The sequence below is a fragment of the Aquarana catesbeiana genome, linkage group LG02 (assembly GCF_042186555.1).
Source record: "Aquarana catesbeiana isolate 2022-GZ linkage group LG02, ASM4218655v1, whole genome shotgun sequence".
NCBI classification, from domain to species: domain Eukaryota; kingdom Metazoa; phylum Chordata; class Amphibia; order Anura; family Ranidae; genus Aquarana; species Aquarana catesbeiana.
Genome location: NC_133325.1, coordinates 27,735,954 through 27,752,136, shown reverse-complemented (window position 1 = coordinate 27,752,136; position 16,183 = coordinate 27,735,954). Strand labels below are relative to the sequence as shown.

Here is a 16,183-nt window from a genome sequence, read left to right as displayed (position 1 = left end):
TGCAGATGGGCACAGTGAGGCTGCAGATAGGCACTGTTTACCCAGTAGCTGCTGCATTTCCCACCCTAGGCTTATACTCGAGTCAATACGTTTTCCCAGTTATTTGTGGTAAAATTAGGTGCCTCGGCTTATATTCAGGTCGGCCTATACTCGAGTATATACGGTAATAGAATTAGAGAATGGTAATTGAGGGAGAGGAATCTGACTGGAAGAATGGAGGACTGGAGGTGAAAAAGTGTGTGAACAGATGGGAGTGGAGGAGGTGGGTGGAAGGATGGGTGTCATGGGATGCATTGAAGTAAGGGGGTGGAGGGATGAAATAGAAGAACGGTAAGATAGACATGGGGGTAAGGAAATATGGGTGAAGGAATGGTAGGGAAGGGGTATGGGTGTACAAACAGTGATGGAGTGGTATAGGGAAGGGAGTGAAGAACTGAGGGAATAAATGGGTGATCACATGGAGGAATAGGGGTGGAAGAATGGTGATACAGTGATATGAATGTGACCGGAAGGATGGGTGATGGGTTTGAAGGGATACCAATAGAGGTGTAGTGATGAAATGATCCATAGAATGGAGTAGTGCAATGGGTGGGGTGTGGATAGAGAAATGAAGAATGGAGAAGATAGGGTGACAGGAGGCCCAGGAGGAGCTTCCATTTACAATGACATCTCTGATGAGCTCCATAGAAGGATATTTGGATACAAGTTGAGTATTCTGTGTATGGAAGAAAGGAAGTTTAACCTCTACATATGGATAAGCTGCTTTACAGATCAGCTATGGGTGTAGGGCTCTGAGGATGCAGGGTGTTGTTAGATTATTTATTCAATTTGTCTTTTGGGTGAATGCAATAGAGTCGATTCCAACCTAATGCACAACAAGTTAATTTGCACTCTTGTGGCATGTACAGTAAATATGCAGTATATTGTGAATATAAGAGGGGGTATACAGTACATAAAGGGAACATGGAGGAAGAGGGAGTATGGTTCATCACAGTACAGGGCAGGAAGATGGTATATTGCGGATAGATTGGTGGAAAAGAGATATGGCACATTGTGGAAACACATGGAGAACATGACGCTCTGGGTACCTGAGCACAAGCCTGGCTGTTGTTGGGGTGGTTTCCAGTGTCTCTGGATGTCAGGTTATATCTCTCTCGCAGGACAGACGGGGTGACTCCCAGGTGAAAACCTTCCTTTATTCCGACCAGTTTATTCTCACGTCTTCTCAGGGCTTTCCTTACGGGTGGAAACCGATGCAACCCCCCCACTAAGGAGAGAGAGTGACATATATACATATATACACTGCTAGCTATGCTATATATAAGAAATGTTAATAACTTTGATCCTCCATCTGGTAAGAAGGCTCAGAGGTTTAGATGGCATATGACTGAAATCAACCCACTATAATTGTAAGATTTATCAGCGGGATCCGGATTGTGAGCAAAAAAATGAAGGAAAAAGGGCAGGCCATGACATCACAACAGGTGGCACTCTAACCCCTGTCTGTACAGTGATTGGGGGGGTCTATCCTCTCTGTACAGTGATGGGGGGGGGGGTGTCTATCCTCTCTGTACAGTGATGGGGGGGGGGTGTCTATCCTCTCTGTACAGTGATGGGGGGGGGGTGTCTATCCTCTCTGTACAGTGATGGGGGGGGGGTGTCTATCCTCTCTGTACAGTGATGGGGGGGGGGTGTCTATCCTCTCTGTACAGTGATGGGGGGGGGGTGTCTATCCTCTCTGTACAGTGATGGGGGGGGGTGTCTATCCTCTCTGTACAGTGATGGGGGGGGGTGTCTATCCTCTCTGTACAGTGATGGGGGGGGGTCTATCCTCTCTGAACAGTGATGGGGGGGGGTCTATCCTCTCTGTACAGTGATGGGGGGGGGTCTATCCTCTCTGTATAGTGATGGGGGGGTGTCTATCCTCTCTGTACAGTGATGGGGGGGAGGGGTGTCTATCCTCTCTGCACAGTGATGGGGGGGGTGTCTATCCTCTCTGTACAGTGATGGGGGGGTGTCTATCCTCTCTGAACAGTGATGGGGGGGGGGTCTATCCTCTCTGTACAGTGATGGGGGGGGGTCTATCCTCTCTGTATAGTGATGGGGGGGTGTCTATCCTCTCTGTACAGTGATGGGGGGGAGGGGTGTCTATCCTCTCTGCACAGTGATGGGGGGGGGGTGTCTATCCTCTCTGTACAGTGATGGGGGGGTGTCTATCCTCTCTGTACAGTGATGGGGGGGGTGTCTATCCTCTCTGTACAGTGATGGGGGGGGTGTCTCCTCTCTGTACAGTGATGGGGGGGAGGGGTGTCTATCCTCTCTGCACAGTGATGGGGGGGGGTGTCTATCCTCTCTGCACAGTGATGGGGGGGGGTGTCTATCCTCTCTGTACAGTGATGGGGGGGGTGTCTATCCTCTCTGTACAGTGATGGGGGGGGTGTCTCCTCTCTGTACAGTGATGGGGGGGGTGTCTATCCTCTCTGTACAGTGATTGGGGGTGTCTATCCTCTCTGTACAGTGATGGGGGGGGGGGTGTCTATCCCCTCTGTACAGTGATGGGGGGGGGGGGGGTGTCTATCCTCTCTGTACAGTGATGGGGGGGGGGGGTGTCTATCCTCTCTGTACAGTGATGGGGGGGGGGTGTCTATCCTCTCTGTACAGTGATGGGGGGGGGGGTGTCTATCCTCTCTGTACAGTGATGGGGGGGGGGGGTGTCTATCCTCTCTGTACAGTGATGGGGGGGGGTGTCTATCCTCTCTGTACAGTGATGGGGGGGGTGTCTATCCTCTCTGTACAGTGATGGGGGGGTGTCTCCTCTCTGTACAGTGATGGGGGGGGTGTCTCTCCTCTCTGTACAGTGATTGGGGGGGTCTATCCTCTCTGTACAGTGATGGGGGGGGGGTGTCTATCCTCTCTGTACAGTGATGGGGGGGGGGGGGGTGTCTATCCTCTCTGTACAGTGATGGGGGGGGGGGGGGGTGTCTATCCTCTCTGTACAGTGATGGGGGGGGGGTCTATCCTCTCTGTACAGTGATGGGGGGGTGTCTATCCTCTCTGTACAGTGATGGGGGGGGTGTCTATCCTCTCTGTACAGTGATGGGGGGGGTGTCTATCCTCTCTGTACAGTGATGGGGGGGGGTGTCTATCCTCTCTGTACAGTGATGGGGGGGTGTCTATCCTCTCTGAACAGTGATGGGGGGGGTCTATCCTCTCTGTACAGTGATGGGAGGGGTCTATCCTCTCTGTATAGTGATGGGGGGGTGTCTATCCTCTCTGTATAGTGATGGGGGGGGTGTCTATCCTCTCTGTACAGTGATGGGGGGGAGGGGTGTCTATCCTCTCTGCACAGTGATGGGGGGGGTGTCTATCCTCTCTGTACAGTGATGGGGGGGGTGTCTATCCTCTCTGTACAGTGATGGGGGGGGGTGTCTATCCTCTCTGTACAGTGATGGGGGGGGGTGTCTATCCTCTCTGTACAGTGATGGGGGGGTGTCTATCCTCTCTGTACAGTGATGGGGGGGTGTCTCCTCTCTGTACAGTGATGGGGGGGTGTCTATCCGCTCTGTACAGTGATGGGGGGGTGTCTATCCGCTCTGTACAGTGATGGGGGGGGGGGGCTCTATCCGCTCTGTACAGTGATGGGGGGGGGGGCTCTATCCGCTCTGTACAGTGATGGGGGGGGGGGGGGGGGCTCTATCCGCTCTGTACAGTGATGGGGGGGGGGCTCTATCCGCTCTGTACAGTGATGGGGGGAGTCTCTATCCTCTCTGTACAGTGATGGGGGGAGTCTCTATCCTCTCTGTACAGTGATGGGGGGAGTCTCTATCCTCTCTGTACAGTGATGGGGGGAGTCTCTATCCTCTCTGTACAGTGATGGGGGGGGGGGCTCTATCCTCCTTGTACAGTGATGGGGGGGCCCTCTATCCTCCTTGTACAGCGATGGGGGGCCTCTATCCTCCTTGTACAGCGATGGGGGGCCTCTATCCTCCTTGTACAGCGATGGGGGGCCTCTATCCTCTCTTTACAGTGATTGGCGTGTCAATATTTCTTATAAAGGATCTCTGGGTTTGGGTGAGATGGGGGAATGTTGGGGAGGCTTCTGGTGTTCCACAGAGGTGTGGACATTACTGGATCCACCAAGAGCGATAGTGAGGCATGCAGATACGCGGTACAAGGCCAACAACATATAAAATACAGTCGACCTGTGTGCTGTCCTGCAGCAATGCCGAAAGTGAGGAAGTGCTGGTAATTGTAGAGAAGTGTTCTTTGTCTAATCCCAATCCTTCTCTCCCTGAAAATGGCCACCCTCAAGGAATGCTGAGTACAGCGTTCTTGTGGCATACTCTATCCACTGTCTACTTGGTCTTCTCTACCAGGAAGCCTGTCCATAACTCACCGAAGTCTATATGTTCAGCCAGGTCAGGGGTCAGCGAGTAGTGGGATGCAGATCTGACCACGCTTCTGTCTCCATTCACGTACCGGTGGAACTTTACCCCAGGAAGCAAAACCTCTGCAGTGCTGCGTGATAGAGAGAGAGGAAGAGGGTGAGAAATCAGGTGACTGTGTATGGAAAGGGGAATGGGGTAGGTGTATTCGGACATGATAAAAAAAAAAAGAAGAAAACTGATGATGGAGCCCCACAAAATTTAAAGGGAGGGGACCTGGAGATTCAGGGTGTTCAGCTTTGGAGAGTGTATAGATGATGAAAGGGGGGGACTGTATAGCAGTGTTCCTCTGCTTTGGTAAAGGCATGGATCACCTGATTTCTAGTACCCTTTAGCATGGGTTACCTGATCTCAAGTATCCCTTACAGAGCTTCCTGATCTGAAGAACCTCTTAGCACGAGTTACCTGATCTCAAATAGCCCTTTGCATGGGTCACCCGATTTTAAAGTGGTTGTAAACTTCAGACATGAAGTATGAACAAAGCATATCCCTCTATAGTGTGTACTTGTCTCAATCCAGAGCACTAAGTGTCATTTCTGTCTGCTGCTTCCTTCCTCTGCTATCAGCATGAATCAGGTCTGAAGTTTTCCTGACACCAAGAGAAAAAAAAAAATAAATAAAAGTGACGGGGAGGGACCTCCAGTTGATTGACAGCCTCAGCTCTGTTACAGTTTGATCTCAAAGACTGCTTAGCATGGGTCACCTGATCTCAAGTAGCCCTCCGTATAGATCTCCTGACCTGTTAGAGCATATTTAATTACACCACAGGCTACTTTCACACAGCTCTGTTGCAAAAACACAGTAAAAACGCATATGAGTTTTTTGCCGCATTTTTGGTACGTTTTGCATCTGTAAAAAAAGAACACCTATGGGTGCATTTTTGCTGCTTTTTCCTTACAGGGGATTCATGTAATGTGAAAAAAGGACAACCATAGGTGCATTTTTGCTGCCCTTTTGGTGTGTTTACCTTAGAGGGGAATCAAATCCTCCAGACCCTTTATTAGTTTTGTTGCCCTTCTTTTTACTCGCTCCATTTCCAGTACATCCTTCCTGAGGACTGGAGCCCAGAACTGGACGGCATACTTCTGGTACGGCCAGACCAGAGTTTTGTAGAGCGGGAGAATTATTGTTTTATCTCTGGCACCCAATATCACTTTGGGGCCTGTGGAACATAGAGCCATCCCTGTCCTGGAACTCTGCATACAGTTACTGCATTGGCAGAAGGTCCTCCACTGTCCAACAAATATCCATAGATTTTACTCACGAGGTCACTGCGACATGAGAGGAGACAGATGAGGAACCTCCTACATGTGAAATACGCACAGGAATCAAGTGACAAAACCAGACAGGGAAAAAGAAAAACTGTGAAACCACAGATGTGGCTGGTGGGTTATTGCACGAGCAAGGGATTGAGTAACACCTCAGGAAGCTACTGACTTGAGAAATGAAAATGAGAACTTCAGATGACTCTGTGGGAATTTTCCAAACCCAACTCAGCAGAGCAAAGTTCATGAAGACAGAAAAATAAGGTGTAGGGGGAAGACTCACCTCACTAGGACACTCAGCATTGTAGTAGGGTGGTGGGGAACTTGCCCGGCCTATAGGGAAAGACACACCTCACTAGGACACTTTAGATGGGGGGGGGCATTTACTAGCAGCTGTGAAGAGCAACCAATCAGCTTCTAACTTCAGTTTGTTCAGTTAAGATTTGACAATAAAACCTATAGGTGAATTGGTTACTATGCACAGCTGCACCAGGTTCTGTGTGCACCAGTTTTAGTAAATCTTCCCCTTTGTGTTGTTTTAGGATGGAGGGGAATTGCCCAACCTGTAGGGGGAGACGCACCTCACTAAAATACCCTGCATTGTATTAGGGTGGAGGGGGAACTGCCTGGCTTGTAGGGGGAGACACCTCACTAGGACACCCTGCGTATTATTAGGGTGGAGTGAAACTGCCTGGCCTATAAGGGAAGATGCCTCACTAGGACAATTTATTGTCCACACAGGTGCAATTTATTGAAGTGGAAGGAAACTGCTTGTAGGAGAAAGACCTCACAAAAGGACACCCTGTGTTGTATTAGGGTGGAGGGAAAATATTGCCCAGCCTGTATGGGGAGACATCTCACCAGGATACCCTGCGTTTTATGAGCGTAGAGGGGAACTGCATGGCCTTTAGAGGGTGAAACACCAAACTAGGACACCCTGCATTGTATGAGCATGAAAAGAAACTGTCCAGCCTGTAAGGGGTGACATACAGAACTAGGACACCCTGCGTTGTATGAAGGTGGAGGGGAACTGCCTAGTGTGTAGCAGAGACACACATCTCACAAGACACAATTTGGTGCATTAGGCTGGAGAGGAATTATTGGTGAGAAATCTCACCAGCGCTCACCTGACTGGCATCTCACACTGCAGGAAGTCTCCAGTCTGCACGCCGTCACACTGCTGGACTCCATGTTTCCTCAGCCAGGTGAGAACTGTCCGCAGGGTGTCCAGGGAGGGTCGGAGCAAAGCACGGAGATCTTCCAGGGACAGGAAGTGACCTGTATGGGGTGAAGGAGAGACATACATTTATTTGTCAATGGCAGAGAAGAATGAACAGACCACCAATACAGCTCACAATACACCCCACAATGAACTCTCCAATACAGCTGTCAATACTGTACATCCCCCCGAATACACCTCTCATTACAACCCCCCAGAACACCTAACAATACACCTAGTAAACCTCCCAATACACCTCTCAATGCGCCCCCTTAATACACTGGAACTGATATCAAGGGAGATGTTCCATATTACTGATGAACCTTCATGTCATCCCTGACGCCTATATTCCCATTTCCCAGTGTTATGGTGGTCCTCCATTCTCTGTATTCCCAGGCCCAAGTGTTATGGAGGTCCCCTGTCACCTCTATTTCCAGGTCCCAGTGTTATGGTGGTCCTCGGACTCCTGTATTCCCAGGCCTCAGTGTTCTGGTGGTCCCCTGATGCCTGTAGTCACAGTCCAGTATTATGGTGTGCCTTCAATCTCTGTATTCCCAGGCCCCGGTATTACGGTGGTCGCCTGACTCCTATGGTCCCAGGCCCCAATGTTATGGTGGTCCTATCATCTTGTATTCCCAGGACCCAGTGTTATGGCTGCCACTTGACTCCTGTATTCTCAAGACTCAGTGTTATGGCGATCCTCTGACCACTGCATTTCTAGGCCACGGTGTAATAATGGTCCCCCGACTCCTGTAATACTAGGCCCCAGTGTTTCTGTATTCCCAGGCCCCATTGTTATGGCGGTCCCCCACCCTGTGTATTTTCGGGCCCTATTATGGCAGTCTTCCACCCTCTGTATTCCCTGGCCCCAATGTTATGGTGGTCCTCAACTGTCGCATTTCTGGATCTCATTATTAGGTTAGTACTATAACTTTCATATCCTTGGGCTTGCTGTTATGGCATTCCCCCACCATCTGTTTTGCTAGGCCACCTAGTTATGTCTGTCCTTTATCTTCTGTATTTCAATCCATTGTTAAAGTGATTGTAAACGATCACCTTGTAAAACAACCCATTCGGTTTAAAATTTAAATAAAAAAAAAAAAAAAAAAAAAAAAAAAACAGTTTCCTTTTTAAAAAAAATAAATGGTAACATTCTCTCTGTTCTCGGCCGCATAAAAGCTGGGGAGGAGAAGAAGCAGCAGCACACTGACCTTGCCAGTGAATGGCTGCATAACGGGGGGGCGTGTCAGGCCAAGTCTGATCATTGAAGGAGAGTACATTGAGTTCTTAGAATAGATAGAGAGCTGACCACGCTGTGTTCTCCTGCTTAGTGTGGTCAGTTTTTAATAGGAAATCAGAGGGACTGGCAGGAACACCAGGGATTCCACATAAAGGAAGCAAAAGAGAACAGGATACTTTCTCATACACGTACATAATACAGCAGGTACATATCAGGAATATGAATTGTTGGGGTAACAAATTGCTTTAATTCATGTTTATATTGACTGCAATAGCCAAATGCTGTTATTTCCTGGACAGTCCCATGTGTTCTGGGTGCAGTAGGAAACGTGTCTCACTAGGTAGTGTTCTTGTGTTAGCCAGGTCATATGGACAAGCTGGAGGGCCTCTGTTCAGCTCTCCATTTAAAAAGAGACCCTGTCACAAGCCCATCCATTGCTGTGCTTTAACCTGCAGTTTTTTCTAAATTGGTCCCAAGGCAACACTGTTATCCTTATGGTGGTTGACCGGTTCTCAAAGATATGTCATTGTATTCCACTTAAGAAGTTGCCCACTTCTAAGGAACTGGCTTCCATTTTTGCTCGGGAGATCTTTCGCTTACATTGGTCACCCAAGGTGATTGTCTTGGACAGGGGTAGTCAGTTTGTGTCCCGGTTCTGGGGAGCCTTTTGTGCACAGTTGGGAATTCAGCTTGCTTTCTCCTCTGCCTATCACCCGCAGGCTAATGGGGCCGCAGAACGAGCCAATCAGTCCTTGGAGCAATTCCTATGTTGCTAAATTTCTGGCCATCATAACAACTGGTCAGACCTATTACTGTGGGCAGAGTTTGCTCACAACAGTGCCTTGAATTCTGTTTCCCGATTGTCCCCGTTTATGTCGAATTATGGTTGCCTGACTCGTTTGTTCCACAGAGTATTCCTGCGTTAGAGGAGCATCTCCGTGGTCATCGTTCCACTTGGGCACAAGTCCAGGAGGCTTTGCGTCATGCTAATGATAGGTACTGACTCCATGTTGACCGCAGACTCCTGCCTGCGCCTTCCTACCAGGTTGGGGACAGGGTCTGGCTGTCATCTCGCAACCTCTGACTTCGTGTTCCCTCTCTGAAGTTCACACCTTGGTTTATTGGGCCCTTCTTTATTCTTTGCAGGATTAACCCAGTTGCTTACCCATTAGACCTTCCTTCTAACATGCGTATTTCAAATGTATTTCATGTCTCCTTATTAAAACCTTTGGTCTGCAACCGCTTTACCACCTCTGTGCCTCGACCTCACCCTGTACAAGTTGAGAACCATGAGGAGTATGAAGTACAGTCCATTGTTGACTCCCGTAGGTGCATACAGTACCTGGTGCATTGGAAAGGGTACGGTCCGGAGGAACTGTCTTGGGTCTCATCCTCGGATGTACATGCCCCTGTCCTCCTCCATGATTTCCATAGACGTTTCCCCTCAAGCCTGGTGGTCCTCCGAGGGGGAGGGGTCATTAAGGAGGGGGTACTATTAGGGCTGGCCTCAGCCCTTCCTTCTCTGAGCTGGTGGCTCAGCTGTCAGATAATTGCCAGCTCCCATCCCTCTCCAGTTACGCAGCTGTTGTTGATTCTGCTCGTCAGTCTGGCCTACTTAAAGCTGGCCAGCTCACTTGATCTCTGCCTTCGCCTTTGTCAACATCACAGAGACTTTCTCCTGCGTTCCTGTTGAAGACTTGCTCGGCTGACAGCCCTTCTGGCTCCTGATCCTGCTTGCTGTACTACTACATTTATCTCCGGCTCTCTGGCACTGGCTTGGCTGACTACCCGATCCGGTTATTGAACTCTGGCTTGTTTTTACTATGCTTACTCGGTTTACCTTTTTATTATTATTATTATTATTATTAAACAAGTGTGATTTAACTATACTTCTGTCTCGGTCTGATTCATGGTTCCTGATAATAGCACAGACATCTGAAGAATATGGGAGATTATTGTCACATTTATCACACAATATATGCAAAATAATCCTGCGCTGCTCATAAGGGAGAAAAAACAGCTAACACAACCAACAAAGTGTATATGCAAAAAAACAACAAAAAGTGTAGCGCTAAACCATATCTTAAATAACCCTAAATGGGTAGATATACAGTGAAGGGGATCACCAATATAAAGACCTATTCATGGATAGGAAGTCCTGATATAGGTGTTTATGGCTAAAAATGACAATGTTTAGTCCTTAGGTAAACATATTATAAATGGGTAAATCCAGTGTCCCAAAACGGCAGATCAGCTCACTACCACCGAGAGAAAAGAAGGCTTACCAGATGTGGTGGACCCGACAGGGCATACGCCGAATTGGGTCAGATAAGGCTTGGGTGGTAAGAGGCTGTGGATATCTGTGGTATCGCAGATTGCTGGATTCCTCCGACTGGTGCCCGGGTCCTGGAAGGTGTGCAGAGTCTCAAGAGTCTCAAGTGCACTCTGCTTTCACCTCTTATCAGTATGTTCCTTAGCACATGAACTGATTGGCTCCATATGCTGCTCTCATTCACACTCCAGCTCTTATGTGGAGGGACTGCAAGAGGCTGATGCCGGGTCACATCCTGGTTTGAGGGATCCATCCACGGAACACCTCATCCCCCCCCCTGGGATCTACAGAATCATCCATATTCTTGAGACTCTGCACACCTTCCAGGACCCGGGCACCAGTCGGAGGAATCCAGCAATCTGCGATACCACAGACATCCACAGCCTCTTACCACCCAAGCCTTATCTGACCCAATTCGGCGTATGCCCTGTCGGGTCCACCACATCTGGTAAGCCTTCTTTTCTCTCGGTGGTAGTGAGCTGATCTGCCGTTTTGGGACACTGGATTTACCCATTTATAATATGTTTACCTAAGGACTAAACATTGTCATTTTTAGCCATAAACACCTATATCAGGACTTCCTATCCATGAATAGGTCTTTATATTGGTGATCCCCTTCACTGTATATCTACCCATTTAGGGTTATTTAAGATATGGTTTAGCGCTACATTTATCACACAGCCAGTACTTGCCATATATTCCTGCAGCTCCTTTAACCACTAGCCGACCGCCTCACGCATATATACGTGAACAGAATGGCACGGGCAGGCAAAATCATGTACCTGGTACGTGATTGCCTTCCCACAGGCGGGGGGTCCGATCGGACCCCCCCCCCCCCCGGTGCCAGTGGCGGTCGGCTTTTGTCTGGGAGCGTTTAGATATGAGGGGGAGGCCATCCGATCGTGGCCCCCCCCTCGCGATCGCTCCCAGCCAATGAGAAACATCCCCTGCCTCTGTGTAGTACACAGAGGCAGAGGATGTAAAGTCATCTCTCCTCGGCTCGGCAGTTTCCGTTCCGGTGCCGAGGAGAGAAGACATGTGAGTGCACAACACATATACACACACACACACAGTAGAACATGCCAGGCACACTTTACACCCCCGATCCCCCCCCCCCGATCGCCCCCTGTCACACTGACACCAAGCAGTGTTTTTTTTTTTCTGATTACTGCATGGTGTCAGTTTGTGACAGTTAGAAGTGGTAGGGCAGTTAGTGTTAGCCCCCTGTAGGTCTAGGATACCCCCCAACCCCCCCTAATAAAGTTTTAACCCCTTGATCACCCCATGTCGCCAGTGTCACTAAGCTGTCATTTTTCTGATCGCTGTATTAGTGTCGCTGGTGACGCTAGTTAGGGACGTAAATATTTAGGTTCACCGTCAGCGTTTTATAGCGACAGGGACCCCCATATACTACCTAATAAAGGTTTTAACCCCTTGATTGCCCCCTAGTTAACCCTTTCATCACTGATCACCGTATAACCGTTACGGTTGACGCTGGTTAGTTCGTTTATTACCGAATAAAGGTTTAGCCCCCTGATCGCCCGGCGGTGATATGCGTCACCCCAGGCAGTGTCAGATTAGCGCCAGTACCGCTAACACCCACGCATGCAGCATACACCTCCCTTAGTGGTATAGTATCTGTACGGATCAATATCTGATCCGATCAGATCTATACTAGCGTCCCCAGCAGTTTAGGGTTCCCAAAAACGCAGTGTTAGCGGGATTAGCCCAGATACCTGCTAGCACCTGCGTTTTGCCCCTCCGCCCGGCCCAGCCCAGCCCACCCAAGTGCAGTATCGATCGATCACTGTCACTTACAAAACACTAAACGCATAACTGCAGCATTCGCAGAGTCAGGCCTGATCCCTGCGATCGCTAACAGTTTTTTTGGTAGCGTTTTGGTGACCTGGCAAGCACCAGCGGCCTAGTACACCCCGGTCGTAGTCAAACCAGCACTGCAGTAACACTTGATGACGTGGCGAGTCCCATAAGTGCAGTTCAAGCTGGTGAGGTGGCAAGCACAAGTAGTGTCCCGCTGCCACCAAGAAGAAGACAAACAGGCCCGTCGTGCCCATAATGCCCTTCCTGCTGCATTCGCCAATCCTAATTGGGAACCCACCACTTCTGCAGCGCCTGTACTTCCCCCATTCACATCCCCAACCAAATGCAGTCGGCTGCATGAGAGGCATTTTCTTTATGTTCTCCCGAGTACCCCTACCCAACGAACCCCCCCAAAAAAGATGTCGTGTCTGCAGCAAGCGCGGATATAGGCGTGACACCCGCTATTATTGTCCCTCCTGTCCTGACAATCCTGGTCTTTACATTGGTGAATGTTTTGAACGCTACCATTCACTAGTTGAGTATTAGCGTAGGGTACAGCATTGCACAGACTAGGCACACTTTCACAGGGTCTCCCAAGATGCCATTGCATTTTGAGAGACCCGAACCTGGAACCGGTTACAGTTACAAAAGTTACAGTTACAAAAAAAAGTGTAAAAAAAAAAAAAAAAAAAAAAACACACACAAACAAAAATATAAAAAAAAAAAAAAAAAAAAAAAAATAGTTGTCGTTTTATTGTTCTCTCTCTCTATTGTTCTGCTCTTTTTTACTGTATTCTATTCTGCAATGTTTTATTGTTATTATGTTTTATCATGTTTGCTTTTCAGGTATGCAATTTTTTATACTTTACCGTTTACTGTGCTTTATTGTTAACCATTTTTTTGTCTTCAGGTACGCCATTCACGACTTTGAGTGGTTATACCAGAATGATGCCTGCAGGTTTAGGTATCATTCTTTTCAGCCAGCGGTTGGCTTTCATGTAAAAGCAATCCTAGTGGCTAATTAGCCTCTAGACTGCTTTTACAAGCAGTGGGAGGGAATGCCCCCCCCCACCTTCTTCCGTGTTTTTCTCTGGCTCTCCTGTCTCAACAGGGAACCTGAGAATGCAGCCGGTGATTCAGCCAGCTGACCATAGAGCTGATCAGAGACCAGAGTGGCTCCAAACATCTCTATGGCCTAAGAAACCGGAAGCTACGAGCATTTTATGACTTAGATTTCGCCGGATGTAAACAGCGCCATTGGGAAATTGGGAAAGCATTTTATCACACCGATCTTGGTGTGGTCAGATGCTTTGAGGGCAGAGGAGAAATCTAGGGTCTAATAGACCCCAATTTTTTCAAAAAAAGAGTACCTGTCACTACCTATTGCTATGATAGGGGATATTTACATTCCCTGAGATAACAATAAAAATGATTTAAAAAAAAAAAAAAAAAAAAAAAAAAAAGAAAGGAACAGTTTAAAAATAAGATAAAAAAAGCAAAAAAATAATAAAGAAAAAGCACCCCTGTCCCCCCTGCTCTCGCGCTAAGGCGAACGCAAGCGTCGGTCTGGCATCAAATGTAAACAGCAATTGTACCATGCATGTGAGGTGTCACCACGAACGTCAGATCGAGGGCAGTAATTTTAGCAGTAGACCTCCTCTGTAAATCTAAAGTGGTAACCTGTAAAGGCTTTAAAAATGTATTTAGTTTGTCGCTACTGCATGTTTGTGCGCAATTTTAAAGCATGTCATGTTTGGTATCCATGTACTCGGCCTAAGATCATCTTTTTTATTTCATCAAACATTTGGGCAATATAGTGTGTTTTAGTGCATTAAAATTTAAAAAAGTGTGTTTTTTCCCCAAAAAATGCGTTTGAAAAATCGCTGCGCAAATACTGTGTGAAAAAAAAAAAATGAAACACCCACCATTTTAATCTGTAGGGCATTTGCTTTAAAAAAAATATATAATGTTTGGGGGTTCAAAGTAATTTTCTTGCAAAAAAAAATAATTTTTTCATGTAATCAAAAAGTGTCAGAAAGGGCTTTGTCTTCAAGTGGTTAGAAGAGTGGGTGATGTGTGACATAAGCTTGTAAATGTTGTGCATAAAATGCCAGGACAGTTCAAAACCCCCCAAATGACCCCATTTTGGAAAGTAGACACCCCAAGCTATTTGCTGAGAGTCATGTCGAGTCCATGGAATATTTTATATTGTGACACAAGTTGCGGGAAAGAGACAATTTTTTTTTTTTTTTGCACAAAGTTGTCACTAAATGATATATTGCTCAAACATGCCATGGGAATATGTGAAATTACACCCCAAAATACATTCTGTTGCTTCTCCTGAGTACGGGGATACCACGTGTGAGACTTTTTGGGAGCCTAGCCACGTACGGGACCCCGAAAACCAATCACCGCCTTCAGGATTTCTAAGGGTGTAAATGTTTGATTTCACTCTTCACTGCCTATCACAGTTTCGGAGGCCATGGAATGCCCAGGTGGCAACCCCCCCCCCCCCCCCAAATGACCCCATTTTGGAAAGTAGACACCCCAAGTTATTTGCTGAGAGGTATAGTGAGTATTTTGCAGACCTCACTTTTTGTGACAAAGTTTTGAAAATTGAAAAAAAAAAAAAAAAAAAAAATGTCTTGTCTTTCTTCATTTTCAAAAACAAATGAGAGCTGCAAAATACTCACCATGCCTCTCAGCAAATAGCTTGGGGTGTCTACTTTCCAAAATGGGGTCATTTGGGGGGGGTTTGTGCCACCTGGGCATTCCATGGCCTCCGAAACTGTGATAGGCAGTGAAGAGTGAAATCAAAAATTTACACCCTTAGAAATCCTGAAGGCAGTGCTTGGTTTTCGGGGCCCCGTACGCGGCTAGGCTCCTAAAAAGTCCCACACATGTGGTATCCCCATACTCAGGAGAAGCAGCTAAATGTATTTTGGGGTGCAATTCCACATATGCCCATGGCCTGTGTGAGCAATATATCATTTAGTGACAACTTTTTGTAATTTTTTTTTTTTTTTTGTCATTATTCAATCACTTGGGACAAAAAAAAAATGAATATTCAATGGGCTCAACATGCCTCTCAGCAATTTCCTTGGGGTGTCTACTTTCCAAAATGGGGTCACTTGTGGGGGTTTTGTACTGCCCTGCCATTTTAGCACCTCAAGAAACGACATAGGCAGTCATAAACTAAAGGCTGTGTAAATTCCAGAAAATGTACCCTAGTTTATAGACACTATAACTTTTGCGCAAACGAATAAATATACACTTACTGACATTTTTTTTACCAAAGACATGTGGCCGAATACATTTTGGCCTAAATGTATGACTAAAATTGAGTTTATTGGATTTTTTTTAGAACAAAAAGTAGAAAATATCATTGTTTTTCAAAATTTTCGGTCATTTTCCGTGTATAGCGCAAAAAATAAAAAAACGGCAGAGGTTATCAAATACCATCAAAAGAAAGCTCTATTTGTGGGAAGAAAAGGACGCAAATTTCGTTTGGGTACTGCATTTGATGACCGCACAATTAGCAGTTAAAGCGACGCAGTGCCAAATTGTAAAAAGTGCTCTGGTCAGGAAGGGGGTAAATCCTTCCGGGGCTGAAGTGGTTAATGTTGCTGTAAGCCTCTTGGCAGCCTCCCTGACCAGTTGTCTTCTTGTCTTTTCATCAATTTTGGAGGGACGTCCAGTTCTTGGTAATGTCACTGTTGTACCATATTTTCTTCACGGCGTTCCATGGTATATCTAATGCCTTGGACATTCTTTTTGTACCCTTCTCCTGACTGATATCTTTTAACAATGAGATGAGAATGTGAAAGGGGCCTAAGAGATTTTAGCTAGTTTTTCAATTGA

General features: G+C 47.2%; 1 protein-coding gene across 2 annotated transcripts in view; it reads right to left on the bottom strand.

Moving 5' to 3' along the window:
* Positions 1-16,183, bottom strand: part of TPP1 (tripeptidyl peptidase 1) — a 72,664-nt gene that overhangs the window by 37,519 nt on the left and 18,962 nt on the right. For both annotated transcript variants that reach the window (XR_012241444.1, XM_073612696.1), the window contains exons 4-6: positions 6,838-6,988; positions 4,397-4,518; positions 1,089-1,267 (exon numbers count right to left, since the gene is read on the bottom strand). Coding sequence is in view for 1 of the 2 variants with exons in the window: in XM_073612696.1 (XP_073468797.1) it covers positions 1,089-1,267; positions 4,397-4,518; positions 6,838-6,988 (452 nt within the window). In the remaining variant the exon portion in view is untranslated. The remainder of the gene's footprint in view (positions 1-1,088; positions 1,268-4,396; positions 4,519-6,837; positions 6,989-16,183) is intronic.